The 17,334-nt window shown below is 45.7% G+C and overlaps 1 protein-coding gene and 1 long non-coding RNA gene across 2 annotated transcripts in view; both read right to left on the bottom strand.

Annotated features, from left to right (window-relative positions):
- tspan1 (tetraspanin 1) overlaps positions 1 to 17,334 on the bottom strand; it is a gene marked incomplete at its 3' end in the record, with an annotated part of 32,513 nt that overhangs the window by 8,861 nt on the left and 6,318 nt on the right. Inside the window, exons 3-5 of the mRNA XM_083911314.1 lie at positions 14,946 to 15,020; positions 5,345 to 5,443; positions 2,701 to 2,844 (exon numbers count right to left, since the gene is read on the bottom strand). Of these exons, the coding sequence (XP_083767440.1) occupies positions 2,701 to 2,844; positions 5,345 to 5,443; positions 14,946 to 15,020 (318 nt within the window). The remainder of the gene's footprint in view (positions 1 to 2,700; positions 2,845 to 5,344; positions 5,444 to 14,945; positions 15,021 to 17,334) is intronic.
- Positions 316 to 1,844, bottom strand: LOC310945271. The gene is made up of 3 exons (XR_014593150.1): positions 1,453 to 1,844; positions 539 to 757; positions 316 to 419 (listed from the first exon to the last, which is right to left on the bottom strand). It is a non-coding gene; the product is annotated as an uncharacterized lncRNA (long non-coding RNA).

Here is a 17,334-nt window from a genome sequence, read left to right as displayed (position 1 = left end):
TTGGGCCTATTACTCTCTTTACACATTGCTCTAGGACAAATTTGGGCCTCACTGTGCATAAAGCTAAGTTTGTTCTGAAAATTTCCATATAAACACTTGGGTCGTATGTTGTATGCAAGAACGCTTTAAAGGGGAATTTACAAAAGTATGCAAAATCAACAAAACCCTAGACCTTGCCTGACCTTTAAGAGTTGGCTGTAGTAGTGCATATTTATAGGCCAGCTATTTCTTTCAAAGTGATAAATAGTTCGGAGGCTGACTCCCAATCATGTGGCTGCTGTAATGCACTTTGCTCAACAGTCTGTTGAAGATAATCCTGGATGTCTGCATCACTGCATGTATGAAGAGTTTGCCTTGACTCAGGAAATGTATCCAATTCCCTGTCTTCAATGGCCAATCCACAGTCCCTTGAACCAAACCTGCAAAGTGACATAATTCATCGTAAAGGCAAAATGTATTTCCAATATGTGTTGTATTCAAATATGCATTTTTGTAGGAATAGATATAGTCAATTCATTGTCAGTTAATGTGGATTTACCTGTGAGGCAAGAGATAGAGTTCGTCAGGTATTCCCCCAGGACATGATGCAAGTCTGGAGGGTCTAATCCTGTGCTTATTCCAGAGGTCCGTGCACTCATCCAGGTCTTTTTGCAGAACATCACTGAAGCAGAATCTCAGTAAGTCCTGATGTTCATGGCTGCCATTAAAGGCTCCAGAGTCTCTCAGATCTCCAAACAGGTCCATCCAAAATTGAGCCCTAGGAATACAATTCAAAGTTAGGCTACTTATTTTCCACAAGAGGAAAAGATTATGAGTATTGAACAGCTACAAGTAAGCAACTACAAAAAGCATAATAGTGCTGCTGTCAATATCAGTAAAATAAATAGGTGGAAAGGCACTGCATGGCGCCTCCATAATGCATGAGTAGATATGACTGCAGCACCTGTTAATCAGTCTACCTGAAACACAAGGAAAGGGTTCGCTCTCGAACAGAAAATAATTAACAACACGAAGCTATTTCTATGCGGTCTGTTCATTTGGCTATGACCGTACTCTGACTTTAATTATGTGTTCTGTTTAAAAATGATTTCTGTCTACGGACAGAGCCTGCTACATCGCCCAGTTTAATATGGACAGCTGTTTCCATCAGGATCATAATGTGCAAATATGCATAACTATTTATCCGTGATAACAGCAAATAGTAACAGCAAATACAGGTCTTTTTAAAACTTAAGTCTTACATAATCCAGTCGCATTTGTAATTCATAGCGTGATCAGTCATGACATATACGTGATTACAGCATATACTTTTTTATATTTATACGGGACAGATTAGAGCCCACCCAGTCTGTTTTACCTGCTGAAATACATTTTTATTTGACTGAAATCCCTTTTAGGCAGATGCATAATTATACTTTTATGCGGTTAGAGCCGTAATAGTGGTTAATTTACCTTCCTTTTCTCAGAATGGACCACCACGCCTCGATACGTTGATTCCCAACGGATGATCCATAACTGTGGCCCAACGAGCCTGCATAGTAGTCCGTATGCTCGTGTCTGAGGGTACACTGTATGGCAGCCATGGTGCCATTTTCGGTTCCATGGTCTGTCCTCAGTCTCATAGGGACCACACCAACACTCTTGACACAATTAATATAGTTGTGGGCGATGACCGATGGGTTGTTGTTTGTAGCCCCACAAACAAGCCACATGATCCTTCTTGAAAACCCGTCTATACATCCTGAGAGTGCCAAGCCAAAGGGTTTCAGCTTATCGTATCCATCTACATGCCATATGTAGTTTGGACCCATGGAGTGATACGTTCGCCTCACAAACCTCCGGCGTGTTCTTGCATCCGTTCCTTGTGGATTAAGTTGCTTCAGCAATCTCATCACTGTGTGTCGTTTAACACGTAGCTTGTGTTTTTGATGGAGTACTTGCCACATTGTCCGATATCCGAATAGCTGCCCTGGTCCACGCAGCTCTGTAAGGACGGCACGTCTCACCTCATCCAGTTGTGAATAGTTGCTCCTTCTGTACAACCCTGCTTCTCTCAAACGTGACTTCAGAGTGCGTATACTCATCCTGATGTTGTGATTGGTTGACAACATATCAACTACCACGTCGTATGTATGCCCTGCATCGAAATAATTCCTAATAATAGCCAAAGTATCTTCGGAAGTATTCATGTTTTCAAAATAGCCGCATTTCCGTGTTTTTCCTCCTCTTCTCCTTCTGTTCAGTCCATCTGTCCAATCAGGAGGGCCCATCCTCTGCGAGATGGGCCCTACCCTTTCCGGTAAAAGTTAATGTTATTGTAATTTTGAATTTGTCGTTGTAATTTTGAACTTGTCGTTGTAATTTTGAATTTGTCGTTATAATTTTGAACTTGTCGTTGTAATTTTGAATTTGTCGTTGTAATTTTGAATTTGTCGTTGTAATTTTGAATTTGTCGTTGTAATTTTGAATTTGTCGTTGTAATTTTGAATTTGTCGTTGTAATTTTGAATTTGTCGTTGTCATTTTGAATTTGTCGTTGTCATTTTGAATTTGTTGTTGTAATTTTGAATTTGTCGTTGTCATTTTGAATTTGTCGTTGTCATTTTGAATTTGTCGTTGTCATTTTGAATTTGTCGTTGTCATTTTGAATTTGTCGTTGTCATTTGCCCCTCAGGGCCACGGTAGGTGTTTTTCCTCTCACCTGCACGGCGCTGCGCTCTGCCTCTCCGGGGCTGCAGGGGGCGCTGTTGGTCCAGCAGCAGCTCGGCGGGAGGCTGCCTCCGTTCTCCTTTTCAAACTCGGAGCCCACGAAGTCGGTGTAGTTGGTGAAACCGCAGCACTTCAGCTGAGAGAGGAAGGGAAAAAGTTGGAGGAGAGTATTTTGTGAACTTTGATGATCCATCATTGAGTAAACTTCCGTCAGTCAGCGAGAGTCTTGCTGCGGTGTGTGTTAGAGAGGTCGGGTCAGCCTGAGCTCCGTAATGTTGTGTGTTTACATTCAGAGCAGATCGGTATTATTGACTGCTGCATTTCCAAGTTGCGCTCAAAGTGCTCAACCATTGTAAACCGTAAACAATGAAGTCAGTGGTTACATCGACTAACAATGACACAATGTTTCTGGGGCACCGCGTAACTTTTACAAACGTCTCTTTTAGACTCGTTGAGTGCTAAATCCACCTCAAACCAACAAGTGGAGCGGGTGCAGTGTGCTCGGCTCAGTGCAGTAAGGTCTTGGAAGATGTCTTCTGTCAAGGTTTGCCAGTGTGTATCCAACCATTGTCACAAGAGTGAGAATAAAAGTTTATTTTTCAGTGAGTGCTGTGAGATATCGACGGCAGCCGCCTGAGTTACCTTGACTGAGACTGTTGTGCTGCGTTCAGGTGAGCTGAGGTGAAGCCGACACACAAAAGCAGATGGATGCTATGCACAGTCTGTTATTTCTTTTGTTCGATTTCAATTAAGAAGTTTTAGTTTTTTGCACAGGCAGTTTGTTTATGCTGTGTGAAGGACGCAGCAGGACAGTGTGACAGGAAGGACGCTGAATAGTCCATTGAGTTGAGTTGAAAGCCTGATCGTTCCATTATCTACTAATCCTGAACATTTCACGTGTTTACAATGCTCAAAACTATAAAAGTTGACTGCAAACAGTCTTCATCAGTTCATGTACGCATCTGACCAGGCTGGGACTGGACCAGGACCAGGATCAGGCTGGGACTGGACCAGGACCAGGACCAGGCTGGGACTGGTCCAACTAACTGGTGTTAGATCCAGGTATTTAACCTTTCACAAGGACGATGATGTCACTGGAACCCTTTGTGCGCCGAGTGCCAACGACCGTCGTAAGAGTGACAGTCATTGGTGGGAAGTTGGTTACGACTTCGTTAGTGTTCGTCCTGGTCCTGGTCCAGTCCCAGCCTGGTCCTGGTCCTGGTCCTGGTCCTGGTCAGATGCGTACATGAACTGATGAAGCCTCTTGGATGAGAGGTGAAACGTCTTCCTAGACAAATAACCAAGTCCAGTTGCTTTTGACTGAAACTGCTTTGAGGACGACGACCTGGACACATGAGAACATTCACAGGCTAATTTATGTGCAGTTTGTAAAACCAGAAGATTCCTTTAAAGCTGTGGTCTACCATTTTGAATATTGGTTATTATTATTAGCATCGTTTATACACCGATTATGCTCCTGTAGACCGATCTAAACAATATGAATACCAAAAAAAATCCATTCAGTCTGTCAGCCGTAGGCCTGCATAGAAATTGACCAATGGGAGCCATCCGGTCCGAAAAGCTCCCATTGGCTCGTACCCTCCATCCAATCCCCTCGTCTCCCCTCGTCATCTGCCCTCGTCCCCTCCCGCTCCCCCTCCCTCTCTGTAAACTCTGAGCGTCTAGTGATTAGCTTAGCAGCTCAGCTACAGGAGCATCTGTTAGCATGGCGAAGGAAAAGACCGATACCAGCAAGAGGCCGTCGCTCGCCCCAACGGCGAAGGAACCGAAGGGGAGTCGACATCGGGGATTGTGCTCGTACCCTCCATCCAATCCCCTCCCCTCGTCTCCCCTGCTCCTCATCATCCCGCCTCGTCCCCTCCCTCTCTGTAAACTCTGAGCGCCTAGCGTTTAGCTTAGCAGCTCAGCTACCGGAGCGTCTGTTAGCATGGAGAAGGAAAAGACCGATACCAGCAAGAGGCCTCCGCTCGCCCCAACGGCGGAGGAACCGAAGAGGAGTCAACATCAGGGATTGGCTCGTACCCTCTATCCAGTCCCCTCCCCTCGTCTCCCCTGCTCCTCATCATCCCGCCTCGTCCCCTCCCTCTCTGTAAACTCTGAGCGCCTAGCGTTTAGCTTAGCAGCTCAGCTACCGGAGCGTCTGTTACCATGGAGAAGGTAAAGACCGACACCAGCAAGAGGCCTCCGCTCCCCCCAACGGCGAAGGAACCAAAGACGAGTCAACATCGGGGATTCCTTTGAGCAGTGGAGACGGCTACGCCATGATTTGGGACCGTAAACAGATGCTGAGTCAGCAGACTTTTTGCTGAACAGCTCATTTATTGTGGTAGATGTTCCATAAATAGCCTCCGTTAGTCTGTGCTAATACTGGCTTATGACTGTGAACGTCCCCGCTCTGATAAACACCTACGTCAACACATGTTAGCATACGTTAGCCATGTGTTTTTTAGGGGGTGTCATTAGGAGGCGTGGGAGGGCGATACGAGCTCGGTGGGAGGAATCGTGGAAGACTGAGGGCAGGGGTTTGGTGTCTCAGAGGCTGAACTGCTCTTCAGACCGAGACCGTAGCTTAAAGTTCTGAACACGTTGAAAACAGACTTCAGACTTCACCGTACCTCTGTCATGGTGGTGTTCCAGATCGTAGTGACCACAGGATCACTGCCGTATTCTTCCTGTAAAGCCGGGGTCGCCCACGCTCTGAGGATCCCCTCAGCCTGAGGAAGCACACACACACACACACACACACACACACACACACACACTTTCATTAATGCATGCGCGGCCCTGAATTACGGGAAGTTGCCCCAATTCCTGAAATCATACACTAGTTTTGATTAAACCATGAAATACTGAAACATTGTTAACAGTCTTATGTCTGTAGCCTACATGAATTATGGGTGTTGTAGTGTTTTTTGTTGCCGTGGTCAAAGTTCTTAGCCAACAGATCCATCAAAAGCAAGAACAATACACACTTAAGCAGCCTGAGCACGTCACAGTGTCTCTTTTTAGAGTTCTGTATGGAAACGGCCGACTTTCACCCAGGAGACGTAGACGATTCATGTCTCGTTCACATGTCGTGCATCACTGAAGTTACGTTACAACCCCACCTACGATCGTATCCGTACCTTAACCCTCCTGTTCTCCTAAGGGTCAATTTGACCTAAATAAAGACGTCTTTTTGTGTTTTTTTGCTTTAGATTTCTGACTTTTCCTCATTTTATGGGGACGACTCATAAAAAACCTAAAATTATCATGATTATATATATTTTTATTGTTCTTATCGTACATGTACTTGTCCCATCGGTGTTCCTTTGGGTCAGTTTGATAATCTGGATGATTTAATCATTATTATTATCGTTTATTTTACAATTCAAATATTATATGAGGTCAAATTCATGCTGCTGTCCTTGATAACGGACGTTACTTTCATTCCAGATGTTACAAATAACACAAAATAGCACTTAAAATAACAGACTTACTGTAAAACACACACACAGAAATCCCTCCATGCAGTTTAACATCAGTGATATTTTTCATTTAGTTAAATAAAAACATAAAGTACCCGACTTCACTTGAGTCACACATAGATTATGATCATTTTCCAGATGTTTAAATTGCTGCGGTCAAATTGACCCTTAGAATAAATGGTATTAGTAAAATTTGAGGGCAACAAGAGGGTTAAAAACAAAAAAAAATTGAAATTTTATGACTTTTCCTCGATCGGCACCAACAGTAGAAAAAGTGAAATGTTGCTTTTATTCACATTTTCATGTAAGCTGCACAAAAAAAGGTACAAAGGTCGTCTTGGGGTCAAAAAGAGTTGAACTCAAGGTCACAGAGTTATTTACAAACCACTGAATTTTACAATGTTTGAGTTGTTTTAATCAGTAGCAGACGTAACAAGACAGATCATGGGGTCTTCTCACGGCTGTGCCTTTGATCAGTCTCAGATCAATGAGCAGCAGACGTGAACGAGACAGTAGCAGACGTAAACAACACACAGGTGTTATCACAGACTGCAGAGATTATAAAGGTGCTGCAGACGACAGGGGTAGTTTGTTCACTTTGGTCAAATGTGTTCAATTGCGAGAAAAACACATAGCCCCACTAAACTTTGTAAGCTGTAAATGTAAATTGCTGATAATGGAACGCCACACGTCGGCCGTTATAACCACTGACAGAAAACACACGTACCTCCATATTTGCTTGTGAGCAAATCGGAGTTTTCTTGAACGCCGTCATTTGAGGACGGTAACTCCCTCCCAAACCAGAGGGAACAATCCCGTTTTCTGGCAGAGAACTTAAAGGTTGAGTATGGAGAATAAGCAGAACACCGCCATCTAGTGTCTTAGGATCGTAGTCGCAACAACAAAAAATAATTCCAGCAGTCGGGTTGCCAGGTTGGTCAGACCCGGCCCGGTAGCTCCAGGAGACCGGAGTCTGTTTGAGCCTGTTTGAACCCGTCCCCTCCAGAAAATCACATAAAAACAAGGATTACAGGAGTCTGACTGACAGTTAGCGTTAGCCGTTAGCGTTAGCCGTTCCAGCTAAGTGCAGATGAAAGTGATGTTAGCATCAAGGAGAAGCGTAGCCATGTGGGCGTGCGTTTGAATGGCGTTTCTCTCCTTTCTCTCAGTCCATGGAGTGAATGCTCGGCCTGTAGTGACTTGTCAAGTCCATTTGAGTTTGATTGTGGTTAAATAATTACTGTTTAATATAACGATATCTACCAATATATGACCATATATCAAAGACACAGTACCAACTTTGACGATGCAGAGTTAATTTGTTCTAAAAATACAGAGTTTTGGACATTCAAGGTTTCCCCCTGACAGCGACGATGTATGACGGGTCAGGATGAGCGCGGCTTTGGTAGATGAGAGGTCCGTACATGCAAATCAGCTCCTGTGCAGGATACAACAACACACCGCTGCACTGCAGAGTGTCTACCGTCACGTCCAACCCCCGGGCTCACGCGTAAACACAAGCCGCTCTGTGGAAATAAAACGCTGCAGCTGATTTCACGGCAGTAGAGGTAAATTCTCTGGGAGTCACCTATTCATGAGAGATTAAATCAATCTTCCATCACACAAAGCACCTGGGAAATAAAACAGCCCCGGCCCGGCACCTGAGAAAAAATGACCAAGCCATTATTCTCCATTCTTCTCCTTTTATGGTTGTAAACTGGGGGGGAAGGGGGGGTCTGTCGGGGGGGCATTTACATATATATTGATGCTCCTGTGTCTGAAGTCTTCAGTGAGGACACATGTTGTCTGTTATTTTATCCAAAAGTGCAAAAAAAGGCAGTTTACCGCACGTTTCAGGACTGAGGAGAGTCTTTTATTGTGAAAGGATTCCTTCACAAACACACAGGTAAGCGCTCCTTCACGCCTCCTCCTCCTCCTCTTCCTCCTCAGTCTGTTTTTTTTTTCCCATTTTGATTAATAGTCCCGTCGCGTACAGTCACACAAAGACCCGTTTGATGAGGAGGGCGAGCGTGCGCTTCACTGTACGCGCACTTGGCCACGTGGAGCCGTGTGTCTATCAGGTTTATGTGTCCAAGTGCATTTTTTTCCTTCATTCTGTGTGTGTGTGTGTGCGAGTGTGTGTGTGTACAGTGAAGGGGGCAGGCGTACGAGATGCCCGAGGGGATGCAGGGATACATGCCACAATTAAAAGTGCCCCCCAAGAAGCTGAGAGCGCGGCCAAGATCAGAGAGGGTTATTACCAGCCGGCTAATTCATCATTGTCACTCTGCCCCGCGCCTCACCACATCCTGTTAAACACACACACACACACACACATACACTCGCATGCTTACACACTGATATGTCCCCTTACACACACACACACTCGCATCTTTACACACTGATATGTGCCCTTACACACACACACACACTCGCATGCTTACACACTGATATGTCCCCTTACACACACACACACACACACACACACACACACACACACACACAGTGGACATGCAGAACAAAGCCTACAGCAGCACACAGCACAGCGAGGTCAGGACGTGAGGAGATAACGCATCCATCGATGCAGTCAAGTGAACACCTTCTACACGTGATAAAAAATCTTCAGCTCCGCGTGTTATCGATCTCTCGCTTTGACGCGCGTTGCTGCATCTGAAATAATTATCGATGTATTTAACTGCAGCGGCTTGCCGGCCGCTAATTGGTTATTGTTCTTAAGTGGAAAAGCGATAAATGGAAAAAAAGAACAAAACCACGACGTTCAGCCGAGTGTAGGTTCGTTACGAGGGAAGTGGCTTCAGTCAGGAGGTGCGTTTCCATCCACCTGTGTCTACGCTTCTATACAGATACTGTAAAAGGTGACGGACTTCAGTATGTGGGATATACCTTTACACACGTGTTCCTGCTTCATCTGCGGTCGACAGCCCGTTATTCCCCCGGTTCAAGTTTCAGAGCTAAGCATCAACTCAAAACAACCTGGTGATCTGGACGTGCAGGTGTTCGGTTCATTGGTGGCTCTAAATCGCCCGTAGGTGTGAATGGTTGTCTGTTAATATCAGGCTCTGTAGTTTCATTGGGCTGTTTTTTGCAACCAGGGGGTGGTGTAGTGGTTAGCACCAGGTTCGAATCCCGGCAGAGGCCTGTCTGTGTGGAGTTTGCATGTTGTCCCCGTGTCTGCGTGGGTTTTCTCCGGGTTCTCCGGTTTCCTCCCACAGTCCAAAGACGTGCAGGTGTTCGGTTCATTGGTGACTCTAAATCACCCGTAGGTGTGAATGGTTGTCTGTCTCTGTTCGTCTCTATGTGTCCTGTGATAGACTGGCGTCCTGTCCAGGGTGGACCCCGCCTCACGCCCGATGTCAGCTGGGATCGGCTCCAGCCCCCCCACGACCCCGACGGGGACAAGAGGCTGAAGATGAATGATTGAATGAATGTTCTGAAGGAATTTACGTAAACATCTTGATAAAAAAATGTAACTGGTTTGAGTTTGATTGTGCGAGCAGCTCATTACAACCCATACAAGTCTGTTGTTAGGCTGTAAAGGAGGATGTCAGGTGATGCGGTGGCAAAGTGTGGCTCACCACACTGATTACACGTTCCTGTAGCTGGCAGGTGTTTGTGTGTTTCAGGAGGGAAGATATTTAAGCATGTCACAGGAGCTACAGTGCTCTGTTTACTGATGAGCTGTGGGTTTTCTCTGGCCGCACTTCACCGCTAAAATTTTCCCCAACATTTAGTTTGGCTGCTCTTTGCCACAGAATCGAACAGCCGGCGCTTGCAGCCTCAGCTCTCCATAGACGTTGCATGGCAGCTCGCCTCAGGGCCGCGTTTCACAGCTGCTGGGTGTGTTTTCCTCACAAAATCATCCCATGTTCTTTTCCAGCGCTTACACTTACATCAAATACGCCATCGAGACAATTTTTTATCTGTATGTCGGTATGTACGAAGAAATCCAGGAGAGTCGCTAACAGACGTACGTGGCTAACAGTGATTAGCTCGGGGCAGTACGATGAAGGCATTCAAACGTCTTTTTTAACCACTAATGCTGCTGAAAATAACAGCAAACCTCTGCAGCAGCATGAGAAGAGTCCCTACACACAAAACAAAGCACCAATGGGCTCCTTCCTTTGGGACTGAAAAGGTGTTTTGATGCCTTCACCGTACTCATCTCATCTCATCTTCAGCCTCTTATCCGGGGTCGGGTCTCGGGGGCAGCAGCTTTAGCAGGGGACCCCAAACTTCCCTTTCCCGGGCCACATTAACCAGCTCTAACTGGGGGATCCTGAGGCGTTCCCAGGCCAGTCTGGAGATCTAATCTCTCCACCTGGTCCTGGGTCTTCCCCGAGGCCTCCTCCCAGCTGGACGTGCCTGGAACACCTTTTTGTAATGTCGGGACTGTAAATTAACTGTAAGATACACTAACTGATGAATATACAGTAACTGTGTGTGTGTGTGTGTGTGTGTGTGTGTGTGTGTGTGTGTGTGTGTGTGTGTGTGTGTGTGTGTGTGTGTGTGTGTGTGTGTGTGTGTGTGTGTGTGTGTGTGTGTGTGTGTGTGTGTGTGTGTGTGTGTGAAGGACTGCGACCTGACTGAGGGGAAATGTATTGTGGGGGGGCTGGAGTCGATCCCAGCCGACATCGGGCGTGAGGCGGGGTCCACCCTGGACAGGACGCCAGTCTATCACAGGACACATAGAGATGAACAGAGACAGACAACCATTCACACCTACGGGTGATTTTAGAGTCAACAAACTATTGCTTCACTTCCGTCGAGTCAGGGGCTTGTGTCAGGTGAGGGGCTTGTGCTCCGGGGCTGCAGCTGGATAGTGTTGGAGGTCAGGGTGGATGGAGGGGTCAAAGAAACACAAGCCTGTCTCCCAGGAGGGCGCCGTGGAACCAAAAATCAACATTTGCCTTTTGACAACCATTTGTTTGTCACCAACTGTGACCGTGAACTGGTCAATATGTTTTTTTTTTTGGGGGGGGGGGGGTCATTGGTCGTACGCTAAAGGAAACGTGTTGGGTTTGGTGCAACACATGGACAGTCTAATGTTATTGCGTATGGCAGTGGTTCCCAATCTTTTTCTTAAGGGACCCATTTATACCATTGTACCTTTGGTGACCCCCACCCCCACCCCATGAAAATAAAAATAAAATAAGGAACATCATAACTTCTTTTACATGAAATACTTTATATTCCAGTTATTTAATAACAGCATGGGACAATGAGGAGAACCTGTGTATGATTACGACATATTTCTTCAGAACTTGTACTTTTAAAAATGCAAGTTCTTCTTTTTCAAATTAATTTAAGCAGGTAACATGTTGAAATATAATAAAGAAATTAAATTATTATAAAATTAAAAATATACACTCCCCTCATTGTATCCATTGCTTCTATGAAGCCAAACTCAATATAACTTTCTTGGTAGCCCCTCTTTTTCTTTTTGACATTTTCCGCAGTCTCCTCTCCCTGACGCTTCGCCATCTCTCCCTTATCTCCGCCCGGCAACCACTGCTGCACGTGAGGCGTTCAAGTCACACGCGCTCTGTTCCTCGTGATATCGGCCTTTAACTTATTAATTTATCTAAAATTTGAAATACAAGAATAAATGTTTAATGTGGCTCTTGGATTCAGTTGATTTTGTCACATATATGAATTAAATGCTTAGCCTTCTCATTTATTTTACATTTTGATTACATTAAAATTATTAAACCACTTAAAATCAAGAGGGCTTCGTGACCCCCCCTGGATCTTTGACGCCCCCCTTGGGGGGTCGGGCCCCCCAGGTTGGGAACCAATGGTGTATGGGATATGCTCAAAGATGCTCAGGGGAACTACGTAGTTGGGGATGTTTCATTGTGCGTTCGTCATGAATGACCCCTTCCCCACACACACACACACACACACACACACACACACACACACACACCCACACACAGTCATTTCTCCCATCATTAACATACAGATATTGATCGGTGCGGCTTTAAAGCCCAAGTAATTGGAGTTAATCATCTTACATCACTAATCTGAGCGTATATTAAAGCAAACAGCGATCAGTATTGGATTACGTTTTGAGGGAGCATTCCTTTACTCCACACGGACAGATTCATTAAACGTCACATGGCGTTTGTTTTATTCATCCCCGCGTGATCGTCCGTATCGGCCCTCCGGTAATAAATCTGCACCGCGGTCACTTCCGAATCACTTTGGCGGAGAGAGAACAACCATGACCACAGACGGCCTCTCATAATGCTCGCTGGAATTGCTTATTAAATCTCAGTTATTCCGTCCACCTGAAGGTTATTGGCTCTTTGCTTAGATGAGCTGTGCGGCGCCCGGCGGCCACCCGGCAGATTGATGCCGCCGATAAGTAGCACGGAATAGATCAACACTTTATTTATTGTCTTCTTTCATTGTCTTATTGACACAGGCGGCCATATATATGCATATTAGACGTATATCGCCCATATTCATTATTCGGATGCTATTGTGTTTACTGTGTGTGTGTTATCAAGAGCAGGGGACGGACAGCTGCTGCGGTGATGGAGGAGACGATGTCCTTTGTGCTTGTAATGAACACATTATGCTAAAGCTAACAAACAGCGCGTTAAATTGACTCTAAACCATATCTGTGATCTCCTTTAGGAAGACAAACCTATGAGTTATATCTTGCATTTCACTGGGTCGAGTTCAGACAATAGCTCACCTCTCTCTCTCTCTCTCTCTCTCTCTCTCTCTCTCTCTCTCTCTCTCTCTCTCTGTCTCTCTCTCTCTCTCTCTCCACTTCTCACCCAACGCCGTTTACGTTGTTCGCCTTGGTTAGCTTTTGTAAATGACAGGCGAGGGATGGGTCAGATTTATTTAAACCAAACCGCAGCAGCAGCACTCCCAGCTCTGCCTCCAAGGACACACACACACACACACACACACACACACACACACACACTTCTTTGTGTGAGATCAGGAGAGTAAACATGAATCTAATAGAGAGCTGTGAGTTCTGTATATTATAATAAATATAGCAAAATTTCAGGGTAGTGTGCGATCAAAAGAGTCCATCTACAAAATTGTGTCAATCCATATAAAGACACTGAAATGCAATATATGATTTAGTGAATATAAATCATTGTTTGCTTTACCACAAGTCAAACTTTTCTTTTGGCCTTGATCCATAGACTGTTAATGTTAATAATGGACATAGTATCGGAGCCAATGGTGAAGTGTCCAGCAGGTGCCGACTCCACCGGCTCCAAAGAGAAGCTCCAATGAGCCTTGAGTTATTGTTTCAGTGAACGTTTTCTTAATGAGTTTATGGTCTCAATCACACTCACTCATCTTCAGCCTCTTATCCGGGGTTGGGGACCCCAAACTTCCCTTTCCCGGGCCACATTAACCAGCTCTAACTGGGGGATCCTGAGGCGTTCCCAGGCCAGTGTGGAGATCTAATCTCTCCACCTGGTCCTGGGTCTTCCCCGAGGCCTCCTCCCAGCTGGACGTGCCTGGAACACCTCCCTAGGGAGGCGCCCAGGGTTCATCCTTACTAGATGATCCTGAACCACCTCAGCTGGCTCCTTTCAACGCAAAGGAGCAGCGGCTCTACGCAGCTGTACCCGGCCACCAGGTGCTCGCCGGCGACCCCTCCGTCTGGGCCTTGCTCCAGACGGAGGGCCCCTGGCTTCCTCTGGGCACGGTCTCTCTTCCTCTTCCTCGTTTATCAATAGTCTTTGTGAACCATTCTTAGTCCGGCCCCTCGCCTGAGACCACCCTGCCATGGGACGCCCTACCAGGAGCACTAGACTCCAGACGACACAGCCCTCGGGTTCACAGGGACACGCAAACCTCTCCACCACGATAAGGTGATGGTTCTGATCACGCAGTCGGCCGCTCTGCACTCGATTTCGCTGCTGTGTTTTAAAAGAAGTCATTCAAACTAAACAACTTTCGTACTTGAGCATCTTCTCTATAAATGGTCTGAAATGCATACATCTGAGATCCTCTGCAGCGTGCGGCTGCTGCTCAAACTGGAGCAAAGCAGCGGCACATCAAGTGAAATTCCCAGGCCGTGCAGAGACTCTCCTCCGTTCATCAGCCCCTCCCTCCCTCCCTGCAGATGGGTGTTTGTTAGATTACCTCTCTTGCTCCTGGGGACTCAGATACATCCTCTGATTGGATAGAAAAAAACACACTCTCTATTTTCTTTATTAGGATCCCAATCTCCACTAACCTCCTTTTACATAGCTCATTTGAAACCCTTGTAATTATTATACGTGGCACTAAATGTAAATGGAGCACTTGTGCGTGTGTGTGTGTGTGTGTGTGTGTGTGTGTGAGAGAGAGAGGGAGAGAGAGAGAGAGAGAGAGAGAGAGGGGAACACATATGTAAATAGGCTGTTTTGCATATAAAATGCTTGAGCTTCAATATTCCAAAGTAATAAATTGCTCAAAGTTAGAGATGGCGCACACGGCCCCGGGCCATCCCAGAGTCATTAAGTAGCCGAATGTAGTGAGGCGGACATAAAGCCGGTAATTCAATGATGGCTGCGGCTGTGAATGAGAATTTACATGGAGATAAAATCCAGAGAGTGGAGACGATGAGGTGAGAGGGTGAAAGAGAAAGACCAAGAGGGACGAGACGAATTAAGAGACAAAGGCAGGGGAGTGGTAGAAGAGGAGGAAGAGGGGCGAGAGGAGAGAGGGGTCGGGATGAGGCGGTGAAGAGAGGGGCACTTACGAATGAGGAGTAGGCCAGAGCCACGACTGCAGCTGCCACTTCAGCGATGAATATGATGAGGATGACGGAGAAGAACTGCAGGGGGGGAAGAAAGGTTTTGGGTAAATGAGAAAAATCGGACTTTTGTTGAAATTTAGTTTGATGGATGGATAGACAGATAACTTTATTTATCCCCGAGGGGAAATGAGGTCATCGTAGCAGCGGTACAAAAAATAACATACAAAATATGAACTACAATAAGAATACAGTATGCATTTGTTTGTTATGCATTTTTAATGTAACTTATTTACCGTATTTAGGATTAGTAGAACCTGTTAAATACAAAAATGATATTTGAATACCGTATTTTTCGGATTAAAAGTCGCTCCAGACTTAAAACTCTCACCGGCCGAAAATGCAGAATAAAGAAGGAAAAACAAATCGCAGAATAAAGAAGTCGCACTAGAGTATAAGTCGCATTTTTGGGGGAAATTTATTTGAAAACTATGAAACAAACTGCGACTTATAATCCGAAAAATACAGTAAGGCGTTTTTGGAAAAGTGTTTTTTTACAACGTATAAAACAATCAAATCATCAGCGTCAGATAAATCCTCCACCTCAGGGTTGTCTCCAACTATTGGGTTCAACCTTTCTGAAACATGGAAATGCGTCACATTACAACAACAAACAAATACATATCAATGTAGACGTATAAGAACCACAGGAACCGTCTCTTACCCTATCATTTATTGCTATCTATTGCTTTCTTTTGGGAAGTCTTCCCACTCGATTGACTAGCACTTTACATGAATGCTAATAAAGTCCCCATCCTCAGTGTTTCAGCTTGTTATTGTTGCTTAAATTTGTCACATTTCTTCCATTTCAAGGACCAAATGCTATGAAGTATGACTAGATAAGTTTCCATAATAACATTTTATGACGTTTTGAACTTTTGTCTCGTGATTGGCTGTCGAGTAACTTGGCTGAAATACCCGTCATCTGGATTTTACAATAATAAATGTACGGTTTCCTGTGCTACTACCAGATGGCACTAAAAGTTTCTACTTGTGAGGATGTACATGTCTCGTTAAAGCTGCAGTCGGCAAGTCTGGCAGATCGTGTTGACTTAGTCGAACTTTGAATGTTTAAAACTCTCACGCCCCTCCCCCTCAACCCACCGAGCTCCTCCCCTCCCTCCCATCGTGTGCTCGTCAGTGCGCGTGCACCATATTCCTGTGAACGCGCCCGTCTCTTCTCTCATCAATAAACAGCATGGACTACACTCTACATGATGGGTGTCAAAGTCCAGGCCCTGAATGAATGATCTTGGCCCCTGGGATGATGTTTGATTAGTATTAGAACCGGCCCACACGCCACAGCCGCCTCCTGGTGTTTTTCATGCACCAAAACTACATTACCCACAATGCAACGGTAGCCCGCGAACTCACTGCAGCGCCGCAAGTTATTCATCAGCATTCAGGGCAGATGTCAACTATCAGGCCCTCTGATGTATTTGACTTTGACATCCCTGCTCTACATGGCGGTAGGCTGGCTAGCTTACTCATAGATGGCAACTGCTAACGTCATTTAGCGTATGTTAGCTTGAGGCGTGTGTCTGTGATATCGTAACATGTGCAAGGGGCAAGGGGGGGATCTGTGTCGTGTGCACGAACTGTGAGCTGTGCTGAGTGGACAGGATGGTACGGGCGCGGTGGATTTTTGCAAACCAAACAGAAAGCTCTAGGTGCACGCAGAGGCGCGTTTCTTATAACTATAACCACTGAATGGACCTAAGAGTACAGGGCCTTTCTCAAAAACACTAAATCTGAATCTATATATGAACACCAAAACTGATCTGAACGCCCCGGGGCCTGTTAAACAGCGGGTGTCGCACGTAACAATCACAGGCTAATGGTAAAGCTCAGCAGATTTACAGAGGGGCAATGAAGAGAGCGTGAATGATCCACTCCTCTGTTCTTTTTATCCAGTCCATTACAGCCGATTCTCACGTGAGCAGGATCCGCTGCACCGTCATCATTTAACTCAATGGGAGACGTGGACATGATGGGAGGCTCTACTGGGGGGAAATGTGCTGCCTGTGCTCCTCATTAGACTCACCGCAGTGGACTAAGAGGTAGTTAGCATGTCGTTAATGAGCATAATAATGTACACTGTGCTGTTCTGGAGGTTGGCCGTGTTGCGGGTGTGAATGAGGCAGGAGGGGGCAGACGTGGGTATTATTGGCGGCATTGATGAGCTTAATGCAAGGAGGGGTGGGATACTGGATAGGGAGGAACCTCATGAACCCATATATGATCATTTGCATCCCAATGTCAGTGGTTCAACTGGTTTTAAGGGCAATGGGACGTGTTACACACGGAGATTACTGTAACGTCTCACTGTTGGTTT

This window comes from Echiichthys vipera (assembly GCF_963691815.1).
Source record: "Echiichthys vipera genome assembly, chromosome: 3".
Classification (NCBI taxonomy): Eukaryota; Metazoa; Chordata; class Actinopteri; order Perciformes; family Trachinidae; genus Echiichthys; species Echiichthys vipera.
This window is presented reverse-complemented; position numbering and strand designations above follow the sequence as displayed.